This window comes from Geotrypetes seraphini, chromosome 4 (genome assembly GCF_902459505.1).
Source record: "Geotrypetes seraphini chromosome 4, aGeoSer1.1, whole genome shotgun sequence".
Lineage (NCBI taxonomy): Eukaryota > Metazoa > Chordata > Amphibia > Gymnophiona > Dermophiidae > Geotrypetes > Geotrypetes seraphini.
In genome coordinates, this window is record NC_047087.1 from 34,695,733 (window position 1) to 34,708,946 (window position 13,214).

The 13,214-nt window shown below is 43.9% G+C and overlaps 1 protein-coding gene across 3 annotated transcripts in view; it reads left to right on the top strand.

The window, feature by feature from the left end:
* Positions 1–13,214, top strand: part of BEAN1 (brain expressed associated with NEDD4 1) — a 68,496-nt gene that overhangs the window by 25,576 nt on the left and 29,706 nt on the right. For all 3 annotated transcript variants that reach the window (XM_033940441.1, XM_033940440.1, XM_033940442.1), the window contains exon 3: positions 1,511–1,645. In XM_033940441.1, coding sequence (XP_033796332.1) covers positions 1,511–1,645 — 135 coding nt within the window. The remainder of the gene's footprint in view (positions 1–1,510; positions 1,646–13,214) is intronic.

A 13,214-nucleotide genomic window follows, 5' to 3' on the forward strand; every position in this document is an offset into this window, starting at 1 on the left:
GAAGTTACTGTTCCATCTGAACTATGACTGGAATCAAAGTCATTCCCTAGACCATATTATCTCTCAATAACTCTGTCGCCTAAGTCTAGGTGATAACAATACAGAGTTTATGCCATCACTTCCACAGGTATGAGCCGCTTGGATATAAAGAGAAACTTCTCCCTTATTAAGGGTTTTCAGTTTCTCTCTTTGCTCCTTCAGCTATTACGCAGACCACAAGATTAATAATAATAATAATAGTTTATTCTTGTATACCGCCACACCCAAAAAGTTCTAGGTGGTTCACATTCATTAATTAAGATCCGTGCAGACACACGGATTTACAATATTTTGACAGAGTTACAGCAGTAAAGAAAGGGAGCGTGGGAGCAATAAACAGAGTTTTATCAAAAGTACAAGCAGCGATAAAGGAAGGGGAGGAAGGTGAAAGAAAGATAGGAGAGAGATAGTGTAGGGGGAGGGAGCAATTACTCATCTCTCAAAATGATCAATGGGCTTCATCATATGGGAGAGGCTTAAAGAGGTAACCATGTATACTTTGGAAGAAAGCTGGAAGGGGGGGAGATATGAAAGAAACATTTAAATACCTCAGTGGCATGAATGCGCAGGAGGGAGGCCTCTTTCGAAGGAAGCTATGGATTGATGGGGGGGGGGGGACATAAAATGAAAGAGGATAGACTCAAGAGTTGTCAATGGAAATATATTTTATAGCAAGGGTGCTGGATGCATGGAATAGCCTTCTAGTGAAAGTGGTGGAGATGTGGACTGTATCTGGATTCAAGAACATAACATAACTTTATTCTTCTATACTGCCATAAGCAAACGATTTCTAGGCGGTTTACACAAAAGAAGGCTGGACAATCATCGAAATACAAATAGTTAAAAATACAACAATTACTTAGATATACTCAAAGTGGAGTTTTGCTAACAATAGTACCCACGTTTAAGAAATAAATTTGTCAAATAGCGCTGACTTAATTTCTTTACGAAATGCACCACCATTAAGACATCATAGCTTCACCAATGTATTTACCCAGCCAAAATTGCTGTTTACCTGCTTGGAATGCGAGAGTCTTATCCAAAAAAAGTCTTGTATCTGCAACCAGTAATTTTTGGATAAGCAAATAAATGTGAATTCCTAGTTTTCCTTTTAAGACTATACAACACGAAATGAGATAAAAGATAAGTTGGGGCCAATCCCCAAATCAATTTAAAACAGATACAAGAAAATTTGAATAGGACTCGTGCCTCCACCGGCAGCCAATGCAGCAAATAGAGAAGAAGGAGAAAAAAAAAACCCAGAGCTCAATATTTGGCATGGATGGGCAGCCTGGAAAGGCCATTAATCTGACATCAATTTCTATGTTTCTAGGTTAAAAAATAAAAAAAATCTGTAGTTCATGAACTGCTCCAAAGTAGCTAGAGATGCTGAACTCTCAGGAGGATTTATGAATATTATGAGTTCATTATCATTGCTCCTAAGGCCTTTAATTCTTTGTCTTTCCCATAGCCGAGAAGAGTATCCTGCCTTGCAAAAAGGAAGCATTAGAGTGTGGCAAGGGGCTCTGCCTGCTGAACTGGCTCCACTGTCACTACCAGAAGAACTGCGGCAGAGAGTTCATGGCCATCAAACTAACATGCTCAAGTGAGTCACTTCTCCACTCCTCCTCCTCCCTGGTTTTCGTTGTGGCGTACAGAAAAGCCCTCACACCGCTCCCTGGGTGTCTGAAAATTCAGATCATTCAGTGCTTTGTGCGTGGTATCAAAAAGGTAGATTTTCTCCTGATCCCTTGTTTCTGTTCTTGATAAGAAGCCAAAGAGAGGCGAATGCAGCTAGAGTGCGAAGCAGAGAGATATTTTGGCTCTTGTCCTGTGAATTACAATGTAATATATGTGGCACTTTGTCAGAATCAGGGGAAATAGCTACTGATTCTGAATGTAACACAGCTTAAACTACTATTTAAAAAAAAAGACATGAGCCAAATTTTAAATAAGGGAACCTAGGGCTCCTTTTACTAAGCCGCGCAAGCGGTTTTAGGGCGTGCTACACGCTAATGCCTCCATAGAGCTGGTGTTAGTATTTTCCGCATAGCGCAGGGGTTAGTACACGCTAAAAATGCTAGCGCACCTTAGTAAAACCTAATGTAAAACCCTCCTCATCCGGCTTCATCAATTTTTTTTTTTTTGCGGGGGAGAGGGGGAATGACATACTCGCCACTTTTTAGCCACCAAACAAACGCACGACGGTGATTCGCATGCCGAAAGAACAGCAGAGTGCCGGTGGCTGATATTTGACTCCAAATGTTTTCACCGAGGCCTTGTGAAAGGTATTTTTTGAGTGATGACGGACATTTTAGAAACGGGGAAACGTTGTCCAAAGGTGACATTACAGAAGTAACCAAATGTCAGTGCAGTAAGGAAGGCAAGATTGGCCCCCAGCCAGAATCAATAAAGAAAAGTCTTTCTGGCCAGATGCTTTGCTTGTCCAAATGCTTAACACATAAAATAATGGAAGTTAGAAGAAAGAAAGAAAAAAGGACAGACCACTTATCAGTCTGTCAACACCTCTCGGGAAGGTGGAGGAGGAGAAGCAGACTAGTAGTTTGCACAGTGAACTGAAAGCTGGGGTGTAAATCCTGCTGCTCTTGCTAACACTTCTAAGAACCGTAGCAAGCAGTGACATAGCGAGGGTGAACGACGCCTATGGCGGTGGTGCCCCTCCCCCGCCCTATTCCCTGCCGCATGCGCATGTCTCTTTCCCATCCCTTGGTAACTTCAGCCGTGAGCAGCCACCAACTTGCTGCCCGCGTCGGCTTCGGCACTCCCTCCGACATCACTTCCTCGGCACGGGTCCCGGAAGTGACGTGAGAGAGCGCGCCGAAGCCGACACAGCGAGTTGGCGGCCGGTCACGCTGAACTTAGAAAGGTACGGGGGAAGGGAAGGGGCGCGTGTGCGGCAGGGGGACTAGTGGGAAGGGGCGGAGAGGAGGCGGGGTGCCAGCGCCCCCCCCCCTCCCGCCTTACTACGCCACTGTTGGCAAGTCATGTTTTTACCTGCTGTGGTATCTGCCCACTAAGTAATCGCTTTGGGGAATGAACTAATTGCACTTGAATACGTTGCACTGGACGAGAGTACTCGAAAGGATAACTAAAGTTAGGTACTGGGATAAAACATTCTAATTGCAAATTTTATATCAGCAATCCCACAGTTGTCATCATAGAATACCAGCGTTAAGTCCGTATTTATACGCCTAACTTTAAGTGCAAGCGCTTATGCCAGCTCAAAGGGCTAGATTCACAAAGTAAACCAATCGTGTACCATTGCTGCAAGCTCCGTCCTCATCTGCACAAGCCTCAAACACTTTAAAATCCTAAGTAGCAACATTCTAGAGCAGTGTTTTTCAACCTTTTTACACCTATGGACCGGCAGAAATAAAAGAATTATTCTGTGGACCGGCATCAGTCTGTGGACCGGCAGTTGAAGAACACGGGGCTAAGTCATGGGCCAGACCCCGCCCATCTCTACCCAATCTCCACCCCAGACCCCGCCCCCATAATAGTACTAATTGCACCTTGCACGTCAGAGGGAAGGCTTCCGGTTCAGGCGCAGGATGCCCGTAGGAGCCACTGCCCATGGCTTTGTGCACTGAATCAGTTAGGTAAGAAGGAGCTGGCTCAAAGATAACGCCGCATCGATCGCACCGTGGACCGGCGATTGAAGAACACTGTTTTGGGCCTGATGCATGTGCTGGCCCTGTGGACCGGCAGGAAATTTCTGTGGACCGGCACTGGTCCATGGACCAGTGGTTGAAGAACACTGTTCTAGAGCTCAGATTGTGATGTCATAATGCCTCATTCCACCAATGCCTAAGCTCCGACCTCATCTGCACAAGCCTCGAACACTTTAAAGTCATAAGTTTCCAAGTTTATTCCATACTTGATAAACCGTCTATCAATTTGTACCTAGACAGTTTACAATACTAAAAAATTTTAAAGAAGGTAAAAATAAAAATATATACATGTTCAGTTGACAGGACATAAACGTACAGAAACAAGAGGATCAAGGTTTAGGCAAGAATAAAATACATCGAGATAAAATAAATAAAAGAGGGTGGTAAGAGGACAAGGAAAAAACAAAGAATGAAGGGATGACGCTTCATAAAAGCGCTTGGTATTCATTACTGTGAGCGGAGAGTGTAGGTTAGATGAATCCCTCATTCTCATGTTAGAAATGCCTCCCTAAATAAGAAAGTTTTTTGTTTGGATCTAAACCCGCAAGTCCTTAAAAATTTGAGGTCCGTGCCATTTGTAGTTAAGTTTCTGGTTCTGACAGACCTCGGTGACAATTTAGCGCTGTCGGATCCGTCTCAGCATAGGGAGGGAAAAGTATTAGGATCCGTCAGCGCTACAATGTCATCGAGGTCTGTCAGAGCCGATTTACTGGGGCTGCAGGAAACCAGTTTGAGCCGCTCCAGCACTAGTCTCTGGCTCCGACTGACCTCGGTGACATTTTAGCGCTCTGTCAGCACTAAATTGTCACCGAGGTTTGTCAGAGCCAGAAACTAACTACAAACGGCACGGACCTCAGATTTTTAAGGACGTGCGGGTTTAGATCCGCGAGGTCCATCAGGTCTGCGTTTTACCCCTTCCCCAGAAGCAACCAAATTTAAACTTCGCCCACGCTTCCATTGGCAACCAATGCAGTACTCGATAGGAGGCTGTTACGTGATCATATTTCTTCAACCTAAAAATCAGCCTGACCGACGCATTTTGTACTATTCACAATTATGGGAAGGGGACGGAGAAACTGAGTTCCCATGTCATTCTCTACTTTTGAGCCCTATTTTACATAGAATGTAGAGACTGGACTTGAGACGTGCTCAATTCCGACAGTTCTTTAGAAAAAGATCTGGCTCTGCAAAGCATTTTCCAAAATACCAGCAGGAGTGGAGGTGCATTTGCCAGCACTTGCAACAGGAGCTGCCATTTTACATATATTCTCATGGGAAAAATCAAGAGGAAGCTCGGCACACATGTAAATATAAGCACATGTACATGTAAGTGTAAATGCAGTTGCTTTAATAAGCGATGCCAAATTTTTTTTTAACTTCAGTTTGGAGGGGGAAATAATAGAGGATTAAGGAAGATAACTCCCTGATCTTAAGGTGGCCGAACAGGTTGAAAAGGTGACGGCGAAAGCTAGAAGGATGCTAGGGTACATAGGGAGAGGTAGGGCCAGTTGGAAAAAGGAGGTATTGATGCCTCTGTATAAGACTCTGGTGAGATCTCATTTAGAATATTGTGTACAATTCTGGAGGCCACACCTTCAAAAATATATAAAAAGGATGGAGTCGGTCCAGAGGAAGGCTGCTAAAATGGTGTGTGGTCTTTGTGATAAGGCGTAAAGCAGGGGTCCCCAAAGTCCCTCCTTGAGGGCCGAATCCAGTCGGGTTTTCAGGATTTCCCCAATGAATATGCATGAGATCTATGTGCATGCACTGCTTTCAATGCATATTCATTGGGGAAATCCTGAAAACCCGACTGGATTCGGCCCTCAAGGAGGGACTTTGGGGACCCCTGGCGTAAAGGGACAGACTTAAAGATCTCAATTTGTATACTTTGGAGCAGTGGTTCCCAAACCTGTCCTGGAGGACCCCCAGCCAGTCAGGTTTTCAAGATATCCCTAATGAATATGCATGAGAGAGATTTGCATATAATGGAAGTTACAGGTATGCAAATCTCTCTCATGCATATTCATTAGGGATATCTTGAAAACCTGACTGGCTGGGGGTCCCCCAGGACAGGTTTGGGAACCACTGCAAGTTTGGAGGAAAGGCAGGAGAGGGGAGATATGATAGAGTTGTTTAAATACCTACATAACATAAATATGCATGAGTTGAGTCTCTTTCATTTGAAAGGAAACTCTGCAATGACAGGGCATAGGATGAAGTTAAGAGGCGATAGGCTCCGGAGTAATCTCGGGAAATACTTTTTTACAGAAAGGGTGGTAGATGCATGGAACAGTCTCCCAGAAAAGGTGGTGGAAAGGGAGACTGTGTCTGAATTCAAGAGGGCCTGGGATAGGCACATGGGATCTCTAGAGAGAGAGAAAGAGATAATGGTTATTATGGATGGGCAGACTAGATGGGCCATTTGGCCTTTATCTGCCATCATGTTTCTATGTTTCTCTCTTATATAAGTAGGGTTACCAGACGTCTGGGAAAACCTGGACATGTCCTCTTTTGGACTTTCCAAAATCTGGCAGTTTTTCCTGGTTTTGGAAAGCCCGATGAGCTCCGGCGGCATCTGAGCATGCGCGAATGATGTCACACACATCCGCGCATGCTCCATGCCGTCCAGACGTGGCCGGAGCTTGTCGGGGAAGAAGAGAGGAGATTTGTTGAGGCAGGGCTGGAGGCTGAAATGGGATGGGCTGGGGCAGAATGGGGCAAAGCCAAAGGTGGAACTGGGTAAGACCAGGGTAGAACAGGGCAGGGTCAGGTGTCCAGATTTTTGTGGCCCAAAAAATGGTAACCCTATATACAAGGCCAAAACGAGCACTTTTTAAATACCTGAATGTGCCAGGGAGCAGCTGCAAATCTTGATGCAGAAATATTAGGTCTTACATACCTATTGCAAATTAGATTCATTAAGACAGCAAAGGAGGTGCACAGAAACACAAAATATAATGAAAAAATAAAATTGCAAGGCCAGTCTAGTAGGTCAACCCTTTTTATTTCTTTTTTATAGACATCTTTATTGGTCAAGTAGAGCGGGTACAGTGACAAATTTCAAATCATTTGTTTTTCAGCTCTAGGACCCTCATACACAGATTATTCCACAAGTAAAGCCTTTTCCTATATTTAACCTGCTCCTGATTAATTGTTTTCCCCAGAAGCCCTTGATCCAGGAATCTAACTCAAATCACTCGTTATGGTAGCACATTGCAGCACAAGGCACTTGTGTTTGATTCTTTAATAACACTTTTTTTACAACTTTATTTATCAAGTCAGCAAAACCTACACTTCCAGAAGAGAACCATATATCCTAGAAGGGAGTGTGGCCTAGTGGTCAGAGCTGCTGCTTCAGCACACTGAAGTTGTGAGTTCAATCCCACCCTGCTGGGATCCTGCAGCATGACATCTCACCAGCTCCCGACTCCCCCCACCCATTTCCTTCCGGTGCCGTACTTTAAAATCTTTAGGCAGCGTCAACAAGCAGGCCTGCCCCTGGAAGTAGAATGAAGGGTTCCAGGGCAGGCCTGCTTGTTGACGCTGCACGGCGACTGCCCTTACATAGGGAAGTACAGCCATAACCAACCAGCGACTGACAATTTTTGTGGAGGGTGTGGCCTCCCCCGTTCCAACACCCATGCCTAAGAGGACCTGTTTACTATTCTGAGCAACATTGTAGCTAAAGTATTTCCTTTTTTATACCATGTCAATGGTTCTTGATCAAGTCTTCTCAAATGGCAGTCTCTCAGGTCTTTTGAGACTTGTATCACTGTATTTTTGTTCCATGTGGCTGGATGTGTCACCACTATTTTCCAGGAAATTTGGAATTGAGGACCCCCATGATCTTTTTTTTTTTTCCAGCACTGGCTTTACAGAAATGTAATTAACCTCAGTGAAGTGAAACTCTCAGGAAGAGTAAATAGCTTTAGAATTGCATTTGATTAAATTTTGACCTTCAATGAGAATTTTATATAAACCATAAAAATGTATTAAAGAATCAGCTCTGTATTGTCATTAACCACCGGTTTCTTTTATCAGTCGCTGCCAGAGCTGGGGGCAGGGGAGGGTTTGGATGAATGTAGTTGGTGTGAATGGCTTATGGTGTGTTTTGATATACTGGGGTACACTTCAGCCACTTGGCGTAATAATGGTGAGCGGCACCCGAGGCGATGGCACCCCTCTCACCCCACCCCCCTGCCGTGCACACATTCCCCTTTTCCCCGTTCCTTTTTAACTTCTCCAGCGTGAGAAGAATGTCCACATTGGTGTCGGCTCACCCTTTGACGTCACTTCCTAGGTGCGGTTTCCCAGAGGTAACATCAGAGAGAGCGCCAATGCCAACGCGGGCAGCAACCTCACCCCGGAGAAGTAAAAAAAGTCCGTGGGAGGGCAAGGGGCGCGCGCAGCAAGGAGAGGAGCGGGGAGAAGAGAGGAGGAGGGATGCCACATCCTTAGCAAGATGGTGCCCGGGGTGGACCACCCTCCCTGCCCCCCCCCTTACCTCAGCAGAATAGACGGTACTGAAAATGGAGTTCACCAGGTGGAGGGTCTTGATTTCATCTGTCGGAATGTTATGAAATAACCATGCCTGTTTCGTTGGTTGTTTGCGATACCTTTCTGTAGTTTCTATTTATTGGGATTTATCAACTGCCTTTTCATGAAGAGATTTGCCTTTGCAATACATGGATGACTGAACATTGCTCTCTGTCTGTATTAAATTGGTTGTAAGTTACACTTGTGAAAAGTCGGTATGCGATATTAAGCCACTGAAGGGAAACGGTGTGAATTTCATGGACAGACGTTTTTTTCCTGAAGAAGCCATTTGGTGAAACGGAGATTCCCATAGGGATTCAATTGTTCAGATAAGTGCTGCCTTTTGTTATCACCAGTACACCAATAAGAAGAGGTTGTAGATTTAAGCACATTTATTCGTTCAATTTTCTATACCATTCTCCCAGAGGAGCTCAGAGCGGTTTACATTAATTTATTCAGGTATTCAAGCATATGGATTTACATATTCTTTTTAGTTTGATTAAATAATAATAATAATAATAATTTATTGTTTATATACCGCCAAAGCCAAGGTAGTTCGAGGCAGTTTACAATAAAGAAGAGCTGGACATACAGTGAAAAAAAACAAGAGACACGAAGTCTTTGAGAACATGACTGTTTGTACACAGTACGGTAACATTGTAGGGACGGGTTTACAATAAGAGTAAGTCAAAAGGAAGAGAAGGTAGTACAGTGTGGGGTAAGCAGTGAAGGCTTTGGGAATTCTTGGTCAATAGGAAGTAGATCGAGGCGATTTGCAAAGAACGGAATGTCATACAGTGTGAGATAAGCAGTGCTGACGTCAAAAGATTATGGGAGCTTTTTTGGCCAATGTTTGCAGTGGTGGGGGGGTCAGTATTAGTAGCATTATGATTTAAGAAATTCACCATACCCGCTGAGGCCTTTTTTCTCCTGATTTTATCTTCATTTAAAAAAAAAAAAATCATTTGTGTCATTCATTGGTTGAAGTTATATCACTCTTATTACGCAGTTTCTCCCTTATTTGGATTTTGTGTTCCATGAATTCACCGCCCTTTCCATGAAGAAGTATTTCCTCAGGTTACTTCTGAGTCTGTCACCTTTCACCTTCACCCTACGCCCCCTCATTCCAGAGCATCCTTTCAATTAAAAGAGACGCTCATCCAGTACATTTATGCCACATAGATATTTAAACATCTCTATCATAAGTTCCCTCTCCCGCCTTTCTTCCAAAGTATACATAGTGAGATCTTGAAGTCTGTCCCTATATGCTTTATGATGAAGACCACTGACCATTTGAGTAGACTGACTAAACCCTGTTTATATCTTTTTAAAGATGCAGCCTCCAGAACTCTACACAGTACTTTAAATGAGACTCACCAAAGACTTATAAAAAGGCATTATCACCTCCTTTTTCCTCTCCCTGGACAACCAAGCATCCTTCTGGCCACAAAAAGACCTCTCCTAAACATTTATGCCCTAGGCACATACTTACCCCTTCTTCTGTTAAACTGCGCTAGCAGTTTCTAGCGCTGGGAGCCGCGCTGAATGGCTCGCGCTGCTCCCAATGCTCATAATTCTACCATGGCTGTCGAAACGCAATGGGGTTTTTTTTTTGGGGGGGGGTTAGCAAGTGGACATCAGTAGAATCTACACATTAAGAGCTGATAACTGGGAAAATCAAAGTCTATTTTACACTGATCATTGGGGCAAAGGTATGAGAGGTGCTCAAGCTGGAGTCCTTGTTTTCAAAAACAGTCGAGAGGTGACTTTGGCATTTTGAACGTGGCTGGGACCAGATAGCAGATGTCAGCTGCATCCTTTGGGTGTTGCTTGAAAGGAAAGATATTTTCTGCTTAATCAGTAGGGCACTTCTGAAATTAGATCACTTAATTGAACTGCTAAGCAGGTGGTGAAAATGCCAAGGACAGCACAGGTGTATGTTTTCTTTCACTGAAAGTATAGCATTTGCATCAGGATTCAGCCTTCAATGTTCATTATAAATGTGCTATTTTTATCTATTTTACCTTTATTTTTTTTGTGCTCCAACCTGCCACTAGCTTCTTCCCTCTTCTTCATATCTGTAATTCAGTGTTTCCCAAAGCAAACTTTTGCTTCCATTGAACCATAGGTCCAGGAATACATTACTCCCCCCTCCCCCCTGACACACACACACACACACACACACACACACACACTGATCAACTGGGACTGAGCCTCAAGTTTATCCACAACCCTCTCCAAAGGCCCTGATTTTTTCCCAGTTAACTTCCAGAGTCCCCAAGTTAACGGAACCTTACAATTAACAAACGAATGGACAAAGGGGACCCCATAGACATCGTATATTTAGATTTCCAAAAAGCCTTGGACAAGCCTAGCCATGAACGCCTACTTCGGAAACTGAAGAACCATGGCGTGGAAGGAGACGTACATAGATGGATCAGGTATTGGTTGGTGGGTAGGAGTGAAGGACCACCACTCGGACTGGAGGAAGGTCACGAGTGGTGTTCCGCAGGGGTCGGTGCTTGGACCGCTGCTATTCAATATATTTATAATTGATATAGAAACAGGGACGAAGTGCGAAATAATAAAATTTGCAGACGACACCAAACTATTTAGTGGTGCTCGGACTAAAGAGGACTGCGAGGAATTACAAAAGGACCTGAACAAGCTAGGGGAGTGGGCGACGAGATGGCAGATGAAGTTCAATGTAGAGAAATGTAAAGTATTGCATGTAGGAAGCAAAAACCCGAGGTACAGCTATATGATGGGAGGGATGTTATTGAGTGAGAGTACCCAAGAAAGGGACTTGGGAGTAATAGTGGATAAGACAATGAAGCCGTCGGCACAGTGCGCAGCGGCCGCTAAGAGAGTGAATAGAATGCTAGGTATAATCAAGAAGAGTATTACAACCAGAACGAAAGAAGTTATCCTGCCATTGTATTGGATGATGGTGCGTCCGCATCTGGAGTACTGCGTCCAATATTGGTCGCCGTACCTTAAGAAGGATATGGCGATACTCGAGAGGGTTCAGAGAGAGCTACACGTTTGATAAAAGGTATGGGAAACCTTTCATACACTGAGACTGGAGAAATTGGGGCTCTTTTCCCTGGAGAAGAGGAGAATTAGAGAGGATCTGATAGAGACATACAAGATCATGAAGAGCATAGAGCAAGTAGAGAGGGACAGATTCTTCAAACTTTCAAAAACTACAAGAACTAGAGGGCATTCGGAAAAGTTGAAAGGGGACAGATTCAAAACCAATGCTAGGAAGTTTTTCATCACCCAACAAGTGGTGGACACCTGGATTGCGCTTCCAGAGGGCGTGATAGGACAGAGTACGGTATTAGGGTTCAAGAAGGGATTGGACAATTTTCTGAAGGAGAAGGGGATAGAGGGGTACAGATAGAGGACTACTACACAGGTCCTGGACCTGTTGGGCCTCCGTGTGAGTGGACTGCTGGGCACGATGGACTTCTGAGCCCAATATAAATGGACATTTGAGCCCAATATAAATGGACACATTTGTGGTTGTGGCTCCATCCCAGTCAACATTCTGGAGGGTAGTGTGTTCCAGGCTCTTTGTCTCCCTGACCTCTTGCAAAGATGGGGGGGAGGCAACATTTTGCCTAAGGCCCAAGAATTAATCCTGCCCTGCTGCTAGGCCTTTATGCTCCTCCCAGCAGGATTAGTCATTGGTTTCTAGTGTTCAACTTATTTGTGAGGAATGATCTTGGCAGAAGTTTTCTATAGCTGTTCCTCCAGAAAAGGTGAAACGGATGAAGGATAATAGGTTACTGAGGAAGTAGCTGAAGGAGTGGCTTTTCTCATCAGCAAATAATTACTAGGTCCGAGTAGGATTTGATTTAGTTGAACATTTATTAGCTTAGCTATATAATTGTAATCAGAATATGATGTAGAATACCTCCCTTAAGAAAGAAGACTCTTCAACTAAGAGAAAAGACTTCTTAGAGGGGATATGATAGAAGTTTATAAAATATTGATTAGAGTCTGAGAAACTTTTCTAACGCAGTGGTACAGAGATAGTTACCAGATGTCCAGATTTACCTGGACATGTCCTCTTCTTAGAGGACTGTCTGGGTATCCAGATGGATTTTGCAAACCCGGCATTTTGTCTGGACTTTGCACGGTCCTGACTCTGCCATAGCTTGGGGGCTGCACCTGGAGGATCTTCAAACATAGAAACATGATGGCAGATAAAGGCCAAATGGCCCATCTAGTCTGCCCATCTGCAGTAGCCATTATCTCCTCCTCTCCCTATTGGCTAAGGCTCTTAACCCTTTCAGGACCAAGGGACATATTTGTCCCATAACTTTAAAATCCTATAAATTTTGATTGGGATAGTCTACAGTTCTAAATTTGATATGTACGGATTCCATATGATACTGCCTTTATGTAAACAAACTGGTTCCGACATTCATTCATTAGCGTCGTTGCTAGATTGACGAGAAGATTCACTTGCCACACTGTCCATAAGCCAGAAGTGTGATTTTTTTTAAATAAAAATAATGATATTTCACAAAAAAAATCAATTTTTTGGCATCTGCAAGCCCTTTTTACCATAAAAAATGTCATCAAAACCACAAAAATTGGCCTACGATCCTTATGGTCCTGAAAGGGTTAACATTTGCATCTCCTCTTCCTATAGGCTAAGGCTCTGTGTACCTGCATTGTGAGGTAATAAAGCTGCCCATCCGCAGTAACCATTATCTCTTTCTCCATGAGATCCCATGTGCCTATCCCAGGCCCTTTTGAATTCAGACACAGTCTCTCTCTCCATTACCTCTTCTGGGAGGCTGTTCCATGCATCTACCACCCTTTCTGTAAAAAAGTATTTCCTTAGATTACTCCTGAGCCTATCACCTCTTAACTTCATCCTATGCCCTCTCATTCCAGAGCTTCCTTTCAAATGAAAGAGACTCGACTCAT